At 71.1% G+C, this 19,640-nt stretch overlaps 1 protein-coding gene across 2 annotated transcripts; it reads left to right on the top strand.

Annotated features, from left to right (window-relative positions):
• The first annotated feature begins 626 nt into the window (after positions 1-626).
• CAPN12 (calpain 12) lies at positions 627-18,883 on the top strand. 2 transcript variants are annotated; one of them, XM_075917975.2, is made up of 20 exons: positions 627-1,404; positions 3,090-3,159; positions 3,373-3,494; positions 4,222-4,355; positions 4,622-4,790; positions 5,891-5,974; positions 6,660-6,745; positions 7,397-7,471; positions 8,488-8,642; positions 10,459-10,613; positions 11,056-11,264; positions 11,838-11,880; positions 13,152-13,205; positions 13,853-13,910; positions 14,364-14,428; positions 15,006-15,074; positions 15,626-15,704; positions 16,543-16,659; positions 17,498-17,556; positions 18,249-18,883. In XM_075917975.2, the coding sequence occupies exons 1-20, from the start codon at positions 1,177-1,179 to the stop codon at positions 18,273-18,275; spliced, it is 2,058 nt and encodes a 685-aa protein (XP_075774090.2). In that variant the 5' UTR covers positions 627-1,176; the 3' UTR covers positions 18,276-18,883. The 2 variants fall into 2 exon arrangements, with proteins under 2 accessions (XP_075774090.2, XP_075774091.2); XM_075917976.2 differs by lacking the exon at positions 627-1,404 and adding an exon at positions 1,995-2,690 and having other exon boundaries at positions 18,249-18,882.
• The last annotated feature ends 757 nt before the right edge of the window (positions 18,884-19,640 follow it).

Below are 19,640 nucleotides of genomic sequence, written 5' to 3'. Positions count from 1 at the left end.
CTGCCCCGCCGGGCCCAGGGGAGCCGGGATCTGCCCCGCCGGCCCCAGGGTGGCCGGGATCTGCCCCGCCGGGCCCAGGGTGGCCGGGATCTGCCCCATTGGGCCCAGGGGAGCCGGGATCTGCCCCGCCGGGCCCAGGGGGCCGGGATCTGCCCCGCCGGCCCCAGGGTGGCCGGGATCTGCCCCATTGGGCCCAGGGGGGCCGGGATCTGCCCCGCCGGGCCCAGGGTGGCCGGGATCTGCCCCGCCGGGCCCAGGGTGGCCGAGATCTGCTCCGCCGGGCCCAGGGGAGCCGGGATCTGCCCCGCCAGGCCCAGGGGAGCCGGGATCTGCCCCGCCAGGCCCAGGGTGGCCAGGATCTGCCCCGCCGGGCCCAGGGAGCCGGGATCTGACCCGCCGGGCCCAGAGGTGCCGGGCTCTGACCCACCGGGCCCAGGGGGCCGGGCTCTGACCCGCCAGGGCAGGGCTGCGTGAGACCAGTAGCAGGCGCAGGGCGGCCGTCCCAACACTCGGTTTTACAGCGCATAGTAGCAAAGGCAGCGCCCGCCTGGCCCAGGGCCAGAATTAACCCTCTGCCATCCCGGGCCAAAGTGGGGCCTTTCCACTGGGGGCCTTTCCATCCCGGTGGGGCCTTTCCACTGACTTCACTGGGCTCTGGAGGGGTGGGGGCCGGGGGGCCGGGACCCCCGGGTTCTGCGCCTGGGTCTGTGCAGGGAGGGAGATTGCCAGGCTGGGGGCGGCGAGGCAGGTCTATTTCCTGCGCGAGCAGTGCGGTCTAGTGGTTGGAGCAGGGGCTGGGAGCCGGGTTCGCTCCCTGGCTCTGGCTGGGGGTGGGGTCGATGTCAGTGGGAGCGTGGGGGGGGGGTCCGGCTCCGAACACGCCAGCTCCCTCGCCCTTGGGGAAGGTTGGGTCCAGGGAGGAGACGTGTCTATGGACCCAGGAGTCCTGCTCTGGCTCGCTCCATCCCCAACCAGTCTGCTGGAGGCCCAGGCCGGACGGCTCAGTCCCCGGCCCGTGAAGGGTTAACAGCGGCCGAGCCATCCCGCTGGCAGGAGCAGGATGCGGCAGTTGGCAGAGGCTGATAAGCGCCGCACCTGCACCTTGCACAAGCACACGCCCGGGTCACACTCAGGTGCACAGGTGCCTGGTGTCGCACGAGGCTCGCACGGCTCAGCATGGCTCCCCCCGGCATCACCGTCCGTCTCCTCCGTGACCCCGGCCTGGAGCCCGCCCGGGTCCTCCCGGCCTGGGAGCAGGAGTACCGGGCCCTGAAGCAGCAGTGTCTGCAGCAGCACCGCCTCTTCACCGACCCGCTCTTCGACGCCGCGCCCAGCTCCCTGGGCCACCTGCAGCTCGGGCCCGGGACGGAGGCCACCCGCGGGCTGGAGTGGAAGCGGCCGCAGGTAGGGCCCAGGCACCGCGGCTGACAGGGCTCAGGGACCCCTGCCGCTGGCACTTGGAGTCCCCAGATGAGATCAAAGTCCCGTGGGGCGCCCCCCAGACCTCCCCGATATCAGGGCCCGTCGGGCCGGGCGCCCCCCAGACACCCCCGAGATCAGGGCCCGTCGGGCCGGGCGCCCCCCAGACACCCCCGAGATCAGGGCCCGTCGGGCCGGGCGCCCCCCAGACACCCCCGAGATCAGGGCCCGTCGGGCCGGGCGCCCCCCCAGACACCCCCGAGATCAGGGCCCGTCGGGCCGGGCGCCCCCCCAGACACCCCCGAGATCAGGGCCCGTCGGGCCGGGCACCCCCCAGACCCCCCCGAGATCAGGGCCCGTCGGGCCGGGCGCCCCCCCAGACACCCCCGAGATCAGGGCCCATCAGGCCGGGCGCCCCCCAGACACCCCCGAGATCAGGGCCCATCGGGCCGGGCACCCCCCAGACACCCCCGAGATCAGGGCCCATCGGGCCAGGCGCCCCCCAGACACCCCCGAGATCAGGGCCCGTCGGGCCGGGCGCCCCCCCCAGACACCCCCGAGATCAGGGCCCATCGGGCCGGGCGCCCCCCAGGCCCTGGCCGAGATCAGGGCCCTGTGACCTTGGGCAGTTACTGCGTCTCTCTGGGCCTCAGTTTCCCCAGCTGAATTGCATGGATGCTGCGCCCTTGTCGATGGGGCGGCTGGTTCCCACGATAGGGCCTGCCTGGCTCTCACGGGCGCTGGGGGCAGCACAAAGTGGCCCTGCTCTCGGGGCTGGTGCAATACATGACCCCAGAGTTTCCTCCGGTGCAGGCTGGGTCGGGGGGACGGACTCTGTCCCTGAACACCCCAGGGGGCAGGCGCTCAGTGAGCTGGCCACTCGATCTCGGAGCCTGGTGCGGCAGGTCACTTTGGCACCGCACCGGTGGGCATGGGTTAATGTTTCACTCTGCAGAGATGGGAGCGGGCAGAGGTTACTGCTGGTTCTCTCTGCAGCAGGGTGTGTCCCGGGGCAGGGGCTGAACACAGAGCTCCAGCCTCATTGGCAAAGAGACCCGGCGCCAACCTGAGTCCAAGGTCGGGGGCCACGCAAGGGGCTCTGGCAATGTGGGACGGTCAGCATGTTAGGGACAAGGAGCAGTCATGGGAGAACGCTCAGTATTCCTGGCGTATCCCACTACTGCCACCAATGCTGCCCGTACTGAGCAGCAGCGGGTGTTTGCAGCCCGGCAGGTCAGCTTCCCGTTGGGAGAGAAATCACTGATGTGGAGGTGGGTCTCTCCCAGCTGGTATGTGTTTTATGTGCATCCATGCCCCAGTCTTTCTGCGAGAGGCTCACGCAGCACGCAGGGCCCAATCTCAGAGCTGCGCCAATGCCCCGGAACTGACACTCCTCCGCGCGGAAGGCAGAGAGCAACCTCGCTGCCCACTCCCCCCTGCTCCCTGCCTGCCCAGGCTGCCTCCGCACAAAACCCTCGTGTACCCCCAACTCACAGCTGCCCCGCAGGTCTGCACACCCGGCCCACGCGCTCAGGGTGCAGCCGCAACAACGCCACCTGGTGACGCCCGCCAGGGCGGTGTCAGAAAAGACCCTCACCTCTCCGGCTGCATAATTCCCGCGCCGGCCTCTCCTCCAGCTGGGATGCTCCCTGCTTTGTTCTCTCGCGCAGGAAATCTGCCAGGCCCCAGTGTTCATCCAGGAGGGCATGAGCCGGACGGACGTGGAGCAGGGCCAGTTGGGTAAGCGTCTGCCCGGATCCTGCCCCCAGGTTCCTAGGCTGCCTGGATGCCCTGGCGGGGAGGGGACGGCCGGGGGTGGGTGCCTGTCGGAGGGGGCGCCCGGAAGCAGGAGGGTGACTGTCTCCGAGGCAGCACGACGGGCTTAGCCGACGCCGTTCGCGCCAAATGATCCGTGGCCACAGGACTATAAACACCCCCCCCCCCCCGGCACAGGCAACTGCTGGTTCCTGGCCGCGGCCGCCTCCCTCACCCTCTACCCACGGCTCCTGCAGCGGGTGGTGCCCGGTGGGCAGAGCTTTGCCCCGGGGGACTACGCCGGCATCTTCCACTTCCAGGTGGGTAGCGCAGCGCCGGGGCCAGGCGGGGCGGGGGAGGGGGTGCTGCCCTGCCGGGGGAGGGGCCGAGGGCAGTTTCAGGGCGCCGGGGATCCGGGGCTGGCGCATTGCAGGGCCCCAGCACAAGGCCTGCAGGAAGGGGCGCGATGCACCCACAGTTCGGCCCCCAAGTTACTCCCGCACCCCCATGGGGCCCCTCTCCAAGCGGAGGGGGCGGCGCCTGGTGGCAGCCGGCCGGGTGGGGCCCACCAAGTGCCCAAAGCCCAGCAATAGTTGGATTTTTTTAAATTGCCTCCGTGGTGCCTCATGGGAATTGTAGTTCTTGGGGGGGAGGTGTCTCATGTGCCTGCTCTCCTGCATGGGCAGGGCTCCCAGGTCTGGACTACATCTCCCAGGATGCATCACAGCTGCTTCCCTGGCCATGGGGCATGATGGGAGATGTAGTCCAGCCAGAGGGCTTGGGCCATATAGAGGCGAATGGGACCACAAGTGAGTGGACTTTAGGGCTCGTTCCTTGCATGGCCCAGACTGCGCCGGCCCACAGCCCGGGCACTGAGGCGCCCCAGGCTGGCGTCCCGGAGCCAAGTGCATGAGCCCGGGGGCTCCGGGCGCCCAACGGCCGCACGCCCTTGCCGCTATTCCGGGGTTTGCGATGCGGCCCGGAGGCTGGGAGCTGCCCGAGTTCGGCCCCGGACCCAGGGCCCGGCGCTCACGGCTTCTCCCCCAGTTCTGGCAGTACGGACAGTGGGTGGACGTGGTGGTGGACGACCGGCTGCCGGTGAGGAGTGGAGAGCTGGTCTTCGTGCGCTCCCGCCAGCGCAACGAGTTCTGGATGGCGCTGCTGGAGAAAGCCTATGCCAAGTGAGTGGGCTGGTCCCTGCCCCCCAGCTGGGGGGGGGGCGTGTCCAGAGCCTGCCATGGGGCACGGCCAGAGAGCTGAGGAAAGGGCATTCTCCCAGAGGAGAGTTGGGGAAACCGAGGCAGGGGGCCTTTCCAAAGCCACCCAGCTTAGGAATTGGACCCAGGCCTCCAAAGTCTCAGGCAGCCTGGGCTCTAACACCCCCCTGGGCCACAGAACGGGGGCGCCCTGCCACGTTCTCACCCTTCCCCCTCCGCCCCCCTCCCAGGCTCAGCGGCTCGTACGAGGCCATGAGCGGCGGGTACATGAACGAGGCCTTCGTGGATTTCACCGGCGGGGTCGGGGAGAGCATCCCGCTGAAGCTGCCCAACCCGCAGCTCTTCGAGATCATCCAGGCGGCCCTGCGCCAGGGGGCTCTGATGGGCACCCACATCCAGGTGAGCCGGGGCGGGAGTCAAGGGCACAACGGCAGCAGCAGGACTTGAACTGTGATCAGGGCCCGTCGGGCCGGGCGCCCCCAGACCCCCCCGAGATCAGGGCCCGTCGGGCCGGGCGCCCCCCAGACCCCCCCGAGAACAGGGCCCGTCGGGCCGGGCGCCCTCAGACCCCCCCGAGAACAGGGCCCGTCGGGCCGGGCGTCCCCCAGACCCCCCTGAGATCAGGGCCCGTCGGGCCGGGCGCCCCCAGACCCCCCCGAGATCAGGGCCCGTCGGGCCGGGCGCCCCCAGACCCCCCCGAGATCAGGGCCCGTCGGGCCGGGCGCCCCCAGACCCCCCCGAGATCAGGGCCCGTCGGGCCGGGCGCCCCCAGACCCTCCCCGAGATCAGGGCCCGTCGGGCCGGGCGCCCCCAGACCCCCCCGAGATCAGGGCCCGTCGGGCCGGGCGCCCCCAGACCCCCCCCGAGATCAGGGCCCGTCGGGCCGGGCGCCCCCAGGCCCCCCTGAGATCAGGGCCTGTCGGGCCGGGCGCCCCCAGACCCCCCCCGAGATCAGGGCCCGTCGGGCCGGGCGCCCCCCAGACCCCCCCGAGATCAGGGCCCGTCGGGCCAGGCGCCCCCAGACCCCCCCCCCGAGATCAGGGCCCATCGGGCCGGGCGCCCCCAGACCTCCCCGAGATCAGGGCCCATCGGGCCGGGCGCCCCCCAGACCCCCCCCCCGAGATCAGGGCCCGTCGGGCCGGCACCCCCCAGACCCCCCCGAGATCAGGGCCCGTCGGGCCGGGCGCCCCCCAGACCCCCCCCCCGAGATCAGGGCCTGTCGGGCCGGCACCCCCCAGACCCCCCCCCCGAGATCAGGGCCCGTCGGGCCGGGCGCCCCCCAGACCCCCCCGAGATCAGGGCCCGTCGGGCCGGGCGCCCCCAGACCCCCCCGAGATCAGGGCCCGTCGGGCCAGGCGCCCCCAGACCACCCCGAGATCAGGGCCCGTCGGGCCGGTGCCCCCAGACCCTTCCGGGATCGGGGTCGGCCCTGGTTTGCGGTTCTGCGCCCCGGGGCCTGGCAGCGGAGGTGACAAGGGGCTGTCTGACGTCCCCCCCAGGTCAGCAGGCTGGAGGACAGTGAGGGCAAGACGCCGGAGGGGCTGGTGCAGGGCCATGCCTACTCGGTCACGGGCGTGCACACGGTGAGCCGGCGCGTGGCGCTCGGGGGCCCGTCGGGTTCGTGCTGCGCGGGGCAGCCGGGAGCCCCCACAGGGCCGAGCGAGATCAGGGCCCCCCCCCGGACACTCCCTGCCCTTCGGGGCGAGCGTCTGAACTCAGGGGCCGGCCAGTCGCTGTCCCCGCCCGCCAGGCTGGGCTCCGGCCCAGGGCGCAGGTGCCAGGGGAGCATCTCACCCGCATGCGGCCGGGGGGGCCCGTGGTGCCAGGCGAGAGCCAGCGGACGGGGGGGGGCCCAGCCCGAAGGACAGGAGCTGCTGGGGGGGGTTCACACTGCAACTCCCGCCTGCAGGGGCATCCCGCCCCCAGCGCCAGGCTGTCAGGGGCCAACCCCCCCCGAAGGGCCGTGCCGATCGGGTCCCTCTGCTGCCAGCCGGGATGTAAACAGCCCAGGAAAGGGGCATTGTTCCCTTTGCAGCAATGGGGAAACTGAGGCAGTGGTTTGCCTGGACCCCCATTGCACCTGGAGGCTTGCCACAGCCCCCCCCCCGCGCTCGGAGCTGTACAAACAGAGACCAGGCCAAGGATAGGCCAGGAGGCGCCGGGTGCGGCAGGCAGGGCACCAGGAACCAATAAGCCACGGCCGGCCCCGACCTGCAACACAACCCCCCCCACCCCCACCCCCACCCCCACCCTGGTGTCCTTGCACAGCTGGAGGGCAACGGCCGGAGGCTGAAGCTGCTGCGGCTGAGGAACCCCTGGGGCGAGAAGGAATGGACGGGCCGGTGGAGTGATGAGTGAGTGCGGGCGGGGACGGGGGGGGGGACGGGGACGGGGGGGACGGGGACGGGGGCGGGGGGGGGGGGACGGGGCCCGGCCGAGGGCGCCCCCATGCTGCGCTCCCAGGCTGCGGCGGCTCGGGGCGAGCAGCACGTACCCCTGGGGCCCGGGGTCACGGCCTCCCTGCCTCCGCAGCCCGCGCTCACCCCCAGCTCTGTTATCGTGGGCGCCCGGCTGGCCCCCCCCGCCAGGAGCAGCCGAGGCGTCCAGGGAGCCGGGGGGGAGGGGGGTCAGTTTCCCTTGCGGGGGACTCAGGGCGGTGACGCCAGGGAATGGCCTTTACTGACACGGGCCGGGCCAGTCCTGCAGCAGGGAGTTCCGCGCGGCGCACCGGGGAGCCTCTTTCGAGGGTCTCAGGCGGGGCCCGGCTCCGTCCCCAAGAGCTGGCTCCGCACAGGGAGCACGGACTCCCTTGGGACCCCAGGGAAACCAACGGCCACCCAGCGCGTCCTTCAGAGACTGGCCGCTTGCTCACACGCCGTGGGAACCAGCCCCACACCCCACAGCCTGCCCAGAGCGGCTCACGGCACCGGCCGCAGCTTCCAGGGCTCAGGGACGGCGTCGGGGGCAGCCCATCTAACACCCACGCCCCTCTCCCCTCTGCCCAGCTCCCCCCTCTGGGCAGGGCTGCAGCCCCAGCTCCGGGAGACCCTGCACGTGAGAAAGGAAGACGGGGAATTCTGGTAAGACACTGGCTCCAGGGATTATAATTGGGACTGGGCAGCTGATACCAGAGATCAGGGCCCGTCGGGCCAGCGCCCCCCAGACCCCCCCGAGATCAGGGCCTGTTGGGCGCCCCCCAGACCCCCCCGAGATCAGGGCCCGTTGGGCGCCCCCCAGACCCCCCCGAGATCAGGGCCCGTTGGGCGCCCCCCAGACCCCCCCGAGATCAGGGCCCGTCGGGCCGGGCGCCCCCAGACCCCCCCGAGATCAGGGCCCGTCGGGCCGGGCGCCCCCAGACCCCCCCGAGATCAGGGCCCGTCGGGCCGGGCGCCCCCAGACCCCCCCGAGATCAGGGCCCGTCGGGCGCCCCCCAGACCCCCCCGAGATCAGGGCCCGTCGGGCTGGGCGCCCCCAGACTCCTCCGAGATCAGGGCCCGTCGGGCCGGGCGCCCCCAGACCCCCCCGAGATCAGGGCCCGTCGGGTGCCCCCCAGACCCCCCCGAGATCAGGGCCCGTCGGGCCGGGCGCCCCCAGACCCCCCCGAGATCAGGGCCCGTCGGGCCGGGTGCCCCCAGACCCCCCCGAGATCAGGGCCCGTCGGGCCGGGTGCCCCCCAGACCCCCCCGAGATCAGGGCCCGTCGGGCTGGGCGCCCCCAGACTCCTCCGAGATCAGGGCCCGTCGGGCCGGGCGCCCCCAGACCCCTCCGAGATCAGGGCCCGTCGGGCCGGGCGCCCCCCAGACCCAAGCCAAGGTTGCTGCTGCAGAGAAGTTACAGTAGACAAAGGTGGGGAGGGAAACTGAGGCACGGGGCGGGGCCACACCTGGCCCGGCTTCGCCCAGCAGGCTGGTGGCAGCTCCCGGACTGGGTTCTGGGTGCCAGGCTGCCCTTTTGGCCGGGGCTATTGGCCAGCGAGGCAGCAGCCGGGCCCCCGGGGTCTCAGTGCGGGGGAGCGGCTGAGGCCCGGCGGGTGCCCCAGTGGCGTCCAGGGATCGGGCGCCCTGAGCCGGGCTGGGCTGCGGGTCTCTCCCCGCAGGATGCAGATGGACGATTTCCTGCGCTGCTTCGACGCCCTGGAGATCTGCAGCCTGGCGGGCACGGAGCCGGGGCAGGGCTGGAGAGCGGCCTGCTTCCAGGGGCGCTGGCGCATCGGCCACACGGCCGGCGGGAGCAGGAGCTCCGGCCTCTGGGGTAACAGCCTGGCCCCCCGGAAGCCCCCAGAGACGGACTCCACTGAATCACAGGGGCTGCGGGGTGGGAGTGGGGGGCAGAGCAGGACTGTGGGGCAGGGGCTGGGGGATGGAGAGAGGGGCACTGGCAGGGCGGAGGGGGGCAGGGGCTGCAGGGTGGGAGTGGGGGGCAGAGCAGGACTGTGGGGCAGGGGCTGGGGGATGGAGAGAGGGGCACTGGCAGGGCGGAGGGGGGCAGGGGCTGCAGGCTGGGAGTGGGGGGCAGAGCAGGGCTGTGGGGCAGGGGCTGGGGATGGAGAGAGGGGCACTGGCAGGGCGGAGGGGGGCAGGGGCTGCAGGGTGGGAGTGGGGGGCAGAGCAGGGCTGTGGGGCAGGGGGATGGAGAGAGGGGCACTGGCAGGGCGGAGGGGGGCAGGGGCTGCAGGGTGGGAGTGGGGGGCGGAGCAGGGCTGTGGGGCAGGGGCTGGGGGATGGAGAGAGGGGCACTGGCAGGGCGGAGGGGGGCAGGGGCTGCAGGCTGGGAGTGGGGGGCGGAGCAGGGCTGTGGGGCAGGGGCTGGGGGATGGAGAGAGGGGCACTGGCAGGGCGGAGGGGGGCAGGGGCTGCAGGGTGGGAGTGGGGGGCAGAGCAGGGCTGTGGGGCAGGGGGATGGAGAGAGGGGCACTGGCAGGGCGGAGGGGGGCAGGGGCTGCAGGGTGGGAGTGGGGGGCAGAGCAGGGCTGTGGGGCAGGGGCTGGGGGATGGAGAGAGGGGCACTGGCAGGGCGGAGGGGGACAGGGGCTGCAGGCTGGGAGTGGGGGGCAGAGCAGGGCTGTGGGGCAGGGGCTGGGGGATGGAGAGAGGGGCACTGGCAGGGCGGAGGGGGGCAGGGGCTGCAGGGTGGGAGTGGGGGGCGGAGCAGGGCTGTGGGGCAGGGGGATGGAGAGAGGGGCACTGGCAGGGCAGAGGGGGGCAGGGGCTGCAGGGTGGGAGTGGGGGGCGGAGCAGGGCTGTGGGGCAGGGGCTGGGGGATGGAGAGAGGGGCACTGGCAGGGCGGAGGGGGACAGGGGCTGCAGGGTGGGAGTGGGGGGCAGAGCAGGGCTGTGGGGCAGGGGCTGGGGGATGGAGAGAGGGGCACTGGCAGGGCGGAGGGGGGCAGGGGCTGCAGGGTGGGAGTGGGGGGCAGAGCAGGGCTGTGGGGCAGGGGGATGGAGAGAGGGGCACTGGCAGGGCGGAGGGGGGCAGGGGCTGCAGGGTGGGAGTGGGGGGCAGAGCAGGGCTGTGGGGCAGGGGCTGGGGATGGAGAGAGGGGCACTGGCAGGGCGGAGGGGGGCAGGGGCTGCAGGGTGGGAGTGGGGGGCAGAGCAGGGCTGTGGGGCAGGGGCTGGGGGATGGAGAGAGGGGCACTGGCAGGGCGGAGGGGGGCAGGGGCTGCAGGCTGGGAGTGGGGGGCAGAGCAGGGCTGTGGGGCAGGGGCTGGGGGATGGAGAGAGGGGCACTGGCAGGGCGGAGGGGGGCAGGGGCTGCAGGGTGGGAGTGGGGGGCAGAGCAGGGCTGTGGGGCAGGGGCTGGGGATGGAGAGAGGGGCACTGGCAGGGCGGAGGGGGCAGGCGCAGGAGCCCCCCAGGACCCGAGTGGGCGTGTCGCTCTGCGGGGGGGCCCAGGGAGAGCCGGGGGTGAGTGGATCAGTGACGGGCCGTTTCCACCCCTCCGAGGGGCTGGGGGGGGCGGGGGGCTGCTGCAGCTGCAGGCTGGGGGGGCTCTTTGGCCCCCCAGCACTGAGGTCCCTGGGGGGCCCGGCCTGCGGATGCTGAGACTGGCCCGGCCTCGCCCGCAGACGGCTTCTGGATGAACCCCCAGTACCACGTCCGCCTGCGGGCGCCGGAGGGAGCCGGCGGCTGCACCCTGCTGGTGGCGCTGGCGCAGAGGGACCGGCGCCGCGGCCGGAAGCAGGGGCAGGACTTTCTGCCCATCGGCTTCGAGATCCTGGAGGTGAGGCTGGGCCGGCCCCCCGTGTCTGCGAGCCCCTGGGGACACCAGCGGGTCCCCGGCCTGCCTGGGCCATGGGCGGGGCCAGTCGCTGCGCTGAGCACACAGAGGGGGAGTCGGCAGCCGGGCAGAGCCGAGCCGCGTCCGCCTCCCTCCTCCCCCCAGGCCGGGGGCCAGGGCCTAGGGGTGGGGGACCCTGCTCCCCGCCCCACACAGGGAGCAGCCGGCTCCGAGCTCCCCTCTCGGGTGTGACGCCTCGGGGGGGGGTCTCCGGATCCCTCCCTCGCTCACCCCCCGCCCCCGTTGCTCTTTTGCAGGTGCCCGAGGAGGTAACTAGCCGGCGCCCGGGCGCGGTTTGAGGGACCCGCGGGCAGGGCCGGCCTGAGCCCCCCCGGGGGGTGAGCCCCTCGGGGCCGGGTCCCTGACGCGGGGCCTCTCCCCGCAGTACCTGGCGCTGGCGAGCGTGTCCCAGAGGAAGGCCTGGCTCCCCAAACTCCGCCCCGTGGCCCAGACCTCGCACCTGCCCATGCGGGACGTGGCCGCCCGCCACCGCCTGCCGCCAGGGAGTTACCTCGTCGTCCCCAGCACCGGCCGCCCCATGCAGGAGGGCGACTTCACCCTGCGCGTCCTCACCGAGCAGGACCACGAGGCCCTGTGAGTCCCGGCCACGGGGGCAGCGCGGCCTGAGGGTTAGAGCAGGGGCTGGGAGGCGGGAGAGCGGGGCTTGGGGCGGAAAGGGGCTTCCAGGCCCAGCTGTGGGGTGGGAGTGGGGGCCGTGGGGCAGGACTCCTGGGTTCTCTTCCTGGCTCTCCCAGGAGTATTCCCTAGTGGGGAGAGCGGGGCTGGGATTCAGGAGACCCAGCTCCTTTCCCCAAGTCTTCCACCATCTGCCTGTGTGCCTCAGTTTACCCAGCCCTGCACAGCTCCCCAGAGGCACGGGCCCTGCCGGGGTCTCCCTGTGCTGGTGGGGGGGGCGCCCTCTGCCCAACAGCCCAGCCAGGGCAGCTGCGGATGCCCATTCGGGCCCCGATTCAGCGACGCATTTGAAGCACGTGCCGGCCGGAACCTGCCCCGATTGGCGAGGCGGGGCCAGCGTCCCACTGGAGCTTTGCGGGGGCACCGGGCCGGGGGGCAAAGGACGCCCCTGCCCAGGGTGGGGGAAGGGCTCAGGACCCCGCTTAGGGCCCCGGCCGCTGCGCTCCGCTGTGACGCTCGTGTGTCTTCCAGGGAACTGGACGATGAAATCAGAGCAGACCTGAGACCCCCCCAGGTACCAGCAACCCCCCCAACGCGCCGCCCGCCTGCTGGGACCCCCCGGCAGGACCCTCAGGGCCCCCCTGGGGGAACTTGTGTGCTGGTGCCCTGTGTGACGGCGCGATGGGGGTTCCCCGTCTCCTGCACCCCGAAATGGCACAAACAGACTGCACCAGCCGGTGGAATTGAGGGTGGTTTATTGCTCCTCCAGCACAGCGCAGCACAGATGGAATCTGGTTACAGGAACTGGGCTAGGATGCCTCAGGCCCCCTTGAGATGGGGGAGACTGGGCCCCTAAACTCCAGCCCCTTCCCCTAGGCTCTCCTCCATGCCCTCCGACAGCCAGCAACCAACTCACTAACCTCCAGCCCTGCCCCCCAGCCAGGGCAGCATCCACCTTCCTTTGTTCCTCTCCATGGGGGGTGTCTGGCCACTGGTTTGCATAGTGACTCATCCTGTTTTGCTGGGTCCTGGTACCCACGGCAGCCAGTGGGGGTTCCCCCAGAGCCAGCAGCATAGAACCGGCCAGGTACCCCCACTACGTCACACCCTGCCTCCTGGGGGCCCAGCACTCCCCGATTGCCCTGGCACCCATGGGCCCCTCAGCCCATGCACCCCCATCCTGTGCCCCCTCCTCCCACCTCTCCCCCCACCCCAGCCCTGCGCCTCCAGCCTGTCCTGCCCCCCTGCCCCGGACCCTGCCCCCCGGCTACCGCGCCCTGTGCTGCGGGCAGGTGGGGTCCGGGGGGACGAACACGAGCCGCAGAGGGGACAGAGCCTGCGCCAGGGGCCCAGGCCGGGGGGAGAGGGGCCAGTCCGGGGCCAGTCCAGGGGGGAGAGGGGCCAGGCCAGGGGGGAGAGGGGCCAGTCCGGGCCCAGGCCGGGGGGAGCGGGGCCAGTCCAGGGGGGAGAGGGGCCAGTCCGGGGCCAGGCCGGGGGGAGAGGGGCCAGTCCGGGCCCAGGCCGGGGGGAGAGGGGCCAGTCCGGGCCCAGCCGCTGGGAGAGGGGCCAGTCCGGGCCCAGGCCGGGGGGAGAGGGGCCAGTCCAGGGGGGAGAGGGGCCAGTCCAGGGGGGAGAGGGGCCAGGCCGGGGCCAGTCCAGGGGGAAGCCGCGCGGGGCCGGGGTGCAAACGGGGGCGGGTTAGAAACACGAAGGAGAAAACCCGCCCCGGGAAAGAGCCACGTCAACGTGGGAAACCGGGGACTCGACTTCCCCCCGGGGCCCCGCCCCCCTCCCCAGCGCCAGCCCCTCGGGCTTCTCCCCTGAGCCCGGCCCCTCTCTCCCCAGCCGATCCGGGACGAGCGGCAGCTGGAGCAGGCCTTCCTGAAGCTGGCGGGGCCGGTGAGTGGGGTCCCTGCTGGGGGTCTGGGCTCCGGCTGGGTTGGGTTTGCTCTTGGGGCTCGTCCTGGGGCCCCAGGCTGGTCGTGTCCCCGTAGCCCCCGGCCGCTCACGCAGGCTGGGGGGGGAGCGGCTCAGGCGAGGGAAAACTGGGGGGCTCCGACCGCATGAGCCTGCTGAAGCCGCGACTCGGGGAGGCTCGAGCCCCTTGGGACACAAACAAGGGGGCTTCGGTGAGCTTGGGAGGCAGGAGCCGGGAAGAGCTTTTCCAGGCCACGCCCCCCAGGGACCTGTGGAACTCACTGCTGGGGGACAGGTGAAGCCCGGGCGTGTCTGTGGCGGGCAGACCTGCCACTGGCTGTGAGCCGTGCTGGGCACAGACAGCCCCGTGCTCGGGGTAGCCCCTGGCCCCTGCCCGCCGGAAGCGGATCATTTGATAACTGGCCTGTTCCGTTCCCTTCAGCCCCGGGAGGGGCCACTCGCAGAGACCGGCCCCTGGGGCTCTGGTCTGACCCAGCCTGGCAGCTCCACATTCTCATCCCCCTCGCCCCACCGTTCTCCCTAGTGGACTGGGGAAACTGAGGCAGGGAGCAGCAAAGGGGCTTGCCCAGGCTGTCGCAGGGCACTGAGGCTGGTACCTTGGTTGGCAGGACAAGCAGATGGATGTGGCCAGGCTGCAGGATTTCCTGAACGAGTTCGTGGCCACGCGTGAGTACCCGAGATCGGCTCCGCCCTCCCCGGCCGGCTCCACGCGCCCTGGCTCCGCCACCCGAGAGGCGCTTTAACCCCCAAATGCCCCGGACTCTGCCCCCTCCCTCCGGTGGGCTCGGTGTGGAGGGCGGACGGCTGGTCCTCCCCAGGCGGCCTCTTGCTCACGGCGGGGAACGGACTGTTCCCCCGCCCACGGTAGGCAGGGCAGCTAGAGATGGGGAAACTGAGGCACAGGAGTGGGGAAGTGACCTGCCCAAGGCCGCACAGGCCGTCAGTGGCAGAGGCAGGAAGAGAGTCCAGGAGTCCTGCCCCCTCCCTCCCCCCCCGGGAGAGTCCTCTCCCTTGCTCTCGTGGAAGCCGGACGCCACCGCCCCATGGGGAGCACTGGCCCCCTGCGCCCCTCCCGGCCTGCGCTAAGCTGGCTTCTAACCCACCCGCCGGCCCTGGCAGGGAGCCACCTGCGGTCGGACGGCTTCGGGCCGGAGGTCTCCCGGCAGATCGTGCGGCACGTGGACGTATCCTTTGGGGAAGCAGAGCCGCCCTGGGGCCGGGGATCTCCCCACCAGGCCTGGCCCCTCGGCTGTGCTGCATCCCGCTGCTCCAGCTGGCCATGGGGCCGTGGCCTGGCACAGGGCAGCGACTCTCCGGGGGCTGCCTGCTGCAGGTTCTTCCCCCGCCCTCTGCTGCTGGAGCTGGGCGCCCGGGGCCGGGGCAAGTGTGACCTTCACTGGGGATGCGCCGGGCGCCTGGGCAGGGGCAGATCTCGCTCGACGAAAGGCCCCCCTCGCGGCTCCTCCCAGGCGGGTGAGGGGGTCTGAATCCGGCGCCTTCCAGAGGCCAGACCCGTGAGTGATGGGCGCTGGCCCTGGCTCCTCCTGGGTTCCCACAAACGCCGGGCACGTCCCACGCTAGGGGCACCCCCCAGCCTCACGCCTGCCTGGGCAGCGGAGGGTGGGCAACCCCCAGTCACAGCGGCGGCTGCCTGGCTGGGGAGACGCTCCCGGGCCCAGTGGCCACAGACGCCCGGCGGGCGCACGGAGAGGAGAGACGCGCGTCTCCGCCTGGCGTTTTCCCTTCACTGAGCGGCACCAGCACGACAAGACGGGGAAACTGAGGCTGGCGGAGTTCAGGCACCTGTGCAGCAAAATTGAGGAGTGGGAGGTGAGCAGCCCTCGGGCCGCCTGGGGGGGCAGCGATCCCAGGGCCGCCCAGCGGGTTAGCAGAGCACCCCCAGCTAGGTCTGTGTTTCTGGCCGTGGTGCACTTCCCCATGCGGCCGTGCACAGAAATAAATATTCCGCGCGTGGCTGGGAACGATCAGAGGGAGCCGCGGTTCGGGGCCCCGGCCCCAGGGGGCCACGCGCCCGAGGAACCCGCCGGGGGCACCGAACCGACCCCGGGCCGCTGCCTCCGCCCTCCAGCCAGGCGACCGCGCCCGGTGCCGCGGGGGCAGGGAGGCTCAGGCCGCAGTGCAGGGCAAGCCCCTGAACTGGGCTCCTGGGGGCCAAGCCCGGCTCAGGGGAGGGGGGGGGCTGAGCCCGGCTCAGGGGAGGGGGGGGCCAAGCCCGGCTCAGGGGAGGGGGGGCCGAGCCCGGCTGGGGGGGGGGCCGAGCCCGGCTGGGGGGGGGCTGAGCCCGGCTCAGGGGAGGGGGGGCCGAGCCCAGCTGGGGGGGGGGCTGAGCCCCCCACGCTCACGCCTGCCCCCGCTGACAGGGCATCTTCCGGGCGTACGACATGGACCAATCTGGCGCGATGAACGTCCACGAAATGCAGCTGGCGCTGGACGACGCGGGTGAGCGGGGGGGGGGCCTGGCCGCACCCTCCAAAGGGGGCAGCCTGCAAGGAGCCACCTCAGTGGCAGAGAAGGGGGGGGCACAGCAGGGGCAGCAGCTGGCCAGAGGGGGGGGCTGCTGCACAGGGATGGGGGAGCCCTCAGTGGCGCCCAGTCAGAGCTGGGGGAGGGTAGAACCAGGGGGGGGGTATGTTTGTGCTTCAGCCCTGTGGGGAAAAGAAGGGGAGCTCCCCTCCCCCCACATGGCCCAGCTCCTCTGAAGCTTCCCCCCCCTGCCCCAGGTGGCAGCTGGAGACCATCAGGGTCCCTGGGGAGCAGCAGTGATCCCCCCCCCCCCCATCATCCCTGGAGGCTCCTCCCAGGCCCCCTCGGGCCCCGTGCTCAGGACTGAACGGGGGCTGGTGTTAAACCAGGCCCCCACCGTGCGGCCGGACGCTCGGCTCTGCCTGGTGCCCGGCCGGGGACTGGGCAGGTGGCTTCCCGCCCCCCTTAAGCCCCGGCCAGGGCTGTTCGTACAGCGCCGGGCACAACAGGGCCCTGATCCGGCTTGTGCCACGGCCCCGCGCATGGGCCAAAGCTCGATTCAACCCTGGGGAGCGGCCGTGCCAGGCCCTGGGGCTCCTGTTCAATGGGGAGTCTCTTGCCCCTCGGCCATTCAGCAACTTGCAAAGGCTCTGGGGTCCCGCGGCCTGTGCTGTAACCACTAGGCCGTACAGCCCCCCAGGCCCACAGACAAGCAGGTGCCTCTGCTCTGGGCAACGGGAGACGCCGCCGAGAGCCCGGCTGCGAGACGGCGCGGCTCAGGCCGGAATTCTCCTTTCCACCGCCTGGCTCGCAGGTTTCCACTTGAATCACCAGCTGCGGGAGGCCATCACCCGCCCGTTCCGGGACCGCTACCTGCAGATCGACTTCGACAGCTTCCTGTCCTGCATGGTGCAGCTGGAAGGCGTCTTCCGTAAGCGCCGGCTCCCCATGGCTACCGGAGGGGCCCCGCCCCTCTAGTCCAGCGGTTCCCGGCCTTTTCCAGATGGGGACCCATTCCGGCAATGCAGGAAGACTTGGGGACCCCCGGGCAATTCAAATCGGGGGGAGGTGGGGGGGCAGAGCCACCTGGGGAGACACATGGCGACCCTTTTGAAATGTAATGGCGACCCATAGGTGGGTCCTGACCCATAGCTGGGAAACCCTGCTCTAGCCCCACCGCTGTGGGCACGTCCCAAGCCCTGTGTCTGCACCGTCCCCAGGCCTCTGCGCCCCACCCTGCCCCCCTCTGCACACAGCCGGGCATAGAGCCCTCGCTGCAGGGCGCTGGCAGGGACAGGCGAGACGGAGAAGGGAGGGTGGCACCGGGCCGGAGGGTTGAGTGACGCAGGCGAGTCCCAAGGGAGCACAGTCCCCCTGAAGAGGGGTGCGTCTCGCAGCAAGAGCCGGGCAGGTTACGGCTCCAGCCCGGCTTTTGCTCCCAGTGGCTAACGCCAGCCCCAGGGCTCACAAGCAGCCTGTGCCGAGCCAGGCCCAAGGGCTCCGAACTCTGGGCCCGCGGAGCAGGCGGGATCTAGCACCGGCGCAAGAGTGGTGCACACGGGGACCCAGGGGCTGAAGTCCTGCGTCCCCGGCTGGGCTCCCTGCGCAGCCACTCGGCCCCGTGCCCGGCGCTGCCACACCCCAGCATCGCAGTGGTACCCGAGTGCGCCCAGCCCGGGGCGGAGGAGCAGCCGAGGGGGCGCGCACTGGGGTGGGAGCGTTGCAGGGGCAACAGCTGCCTGCGGGCCTCACGTTCTGTTTGCTAGCAGGGCAGTGCCAAGCGTACGACAAAACCGGCGCGGGGACCATCAGCCTGACGCAGAAGGAGGTGAGAGGCAGGGGCTGCAGCCCCCCGCCAGCCCTGGCCTTGTCCCGCAGGGGAGGCGTGAGCAGCCCCTGCTGAGCCGGGGGAGCAGGACGGGCTGGCCCGAGGCAGGCAAAGCGCAGACAAACTTCTCCCAGCTCCGCCTGGCTCGCCAGCAGCTCTCCTGTTGCACCTCAGCCCTGGCCCAGTGCAGAGACGCCCTCGTGCCCAAGCCACAGGCCCCCCCGTCTCACCCCACTCCAGGCTCCAACTTTCCAGACTCCTTCTCCACAACGGTGCTGATCCCCTTGGGCCCATGCAGCCCGACCCTCCTAGTACCCGCCTGCCTCCACCCCCCACCGGCACCCCTCAGCCTGGTAATTCCACCCCAGGCCTCCTCCCACCTGCTGGCCAGGGCTCTCCATCAGCTAGTCGCCCTCCCAGGCTTGAGGGTGTCTCGGGCTAACCCTGCAGCCGTCACTCCAGTGGCAAAGGACGAGAGCGCCACCCAGCATCGCCCAGGCTCCACGCGGGGCCTGCTGAGCTCCCACCGGGGGCCTCCTGCCCCACCCGAGTGTAACAACCCCCCCCCCCCCGGCTTCTTTCCTCTGGCCCCGCAGCCGCCTTCCTACAGCAGCTCCCAAAGGGGGAGGGCTTGGGGCACATCTCCACACGCGACGCGCCTGCCCACCGGCTCCCTCGTTTCTGCCTTTCAGTGGCTGGAGCTTGCTACTCTGACCTAAGCCGGCGGAGCTGGCGGAATCGTCTCCCCAGGGATCGGCCACGAAGACCAAACGAGGGGGGATTTTACTGGGGGAGAAATACGTAATTGTGCGCAAATCAGTTTGCACTCGCTTGGCCAGGACGGCCCTTTGGATCCAGTTTGGGTTCCCGTATCGCGCAGGCCAGGCTGCTGCACACGGAGCCCCGCATTGAGCCCAAGCAGACGCTTTCCCGAGTCACAGGCGGGATCCGATCTTCCCGAAACGGCCAATCTGCCACGTCCCTTGGGAGCGGATTCCAGGGGCCGGTTGTGGCCCATTACCTTGCGCCTTCACTCTGATTTGTCCGGCTTCCACCTCCCGCCCAGCCCTGACTCCATTGGATTAAAGAGCCTTTTGAGCCCCACCAATTCCTCCCCAAAGAGCCCTGTGCACGGCCGTCAAGGCACCGCTTCAGCTTCTCAATAAACTAGTGACCGAGCTCTGTACGTCTCTCGTCGTCAGGGCTTTGGCCCAGGCCTGGCACCGTTGCACTTTTCCCAGATCCCTTCACTGGGCCACCCTTGGAACGGAGCAGGGTCGCGCCTCGTGCTGCAGGCTGGGCCTCTCTCACATCCAGCTCCCAAGGGTGCGGGGGGGGGACTGGCGAGGGTGGTGCACAGGGGACCGGCGGCAGGGGTGGGTCACACGGGACTGCTCAGCTCCTGTGGCTCCGAGGTGTTGCTCAGCAGCGGGGCCCAATACAACAAACACTTTTTGGGCAGCGAAGGTGAATTTTTACTCCAGACGCAGCAGCTGAACTGAGCGTCCAATAACCCGTGTATCAAATGTCTGGACTGAAGGTGCATTGATTTGCAGGGGTGAACGCAACAAGCCCTTTTCCACAGGAGTTTCCAAGCCCACAGCCTGGAGTTGTGGGTTTCTTGCTACAGTGCTAAAGCCGCGGGGTTGATATTTAGGCTTGGGGGCGCACAGGCGCTGGTGTGCGGGGTGGGGTGGGGGAGTTCAGGGCCCGAACTGCCCCCAGAGCCTGTGGTTCGTGCCACTGTAAAAGCCCGAATCGCAGACCTGAGCGCTGAGACTTGTGGCTGCGGATTTCAAAATGCAGGGGAGCCCTTCTCGAGGCAGCTTAGGCTATGGCCCCAAAGTGCTGTGCACCTCTCAGGGGTCGGCTGGGTGGGAAATTATTTTGTTCCCCGCTCGAAATTTAACTAAAGCAGTTTTGGTTTTGACTCCCGTAGTTCAGGGCTTTGTTGAAAAAAAAAAAAATCTGCTATTTATCCCACTTAACACCCGAACGTTTGATGAAAATACTCCCCCAACTGCCTGGTCAAAGCGCTTCCATGAACACTGGAGGTGCCATTGCAAAGACAAAGCAAAGCACAT

This window comes from Pelodiscus sinensis, chromosome 18 (assembly GCF_052426305.1).
Source record: "Pelodiscus sinensis isolate ZL-2025 chromosome 18, ASM5242630v1, whole genome shotgun sequence".
In the NCBI taxonomy this organism is placed as follows: Eukaryota; Metazoa; Chordata; order Testudines; family Trionychidae; genus Pelodiscus; species Pelodiscus sinensis.
The sequence above is the reverse complement of the archived record's forward strand: the minus strand, read 5'-3'. Positions and strand labels throughout refer to the sequence as shown.

Bases quoted from the DNA above. Each gene is read 5' to 3' on its own strand.
- CAPN12 (XM_075917975.2), top strand. From the start codon at position 1,177: ATGGCTCCCCCCGGCATCACCGTCCGTCTCCTCCGTGACCCCGGCCTG. The intron at 3,160-3,372 runs GTAAGCGTCTGC...CCCCCGGCACAG, and splicing joins CGTGGAGCAGGGCCAGTTGG to GCAACTGCTGGTTCCTGGCC. The intron at 14,429-15,005 runs GTATCCTTTGGG...GAGCGGCACCAG, and splicing joins AGATCGTGCGGCACGTGGAC to CACGACAAGACGGGGAAACT.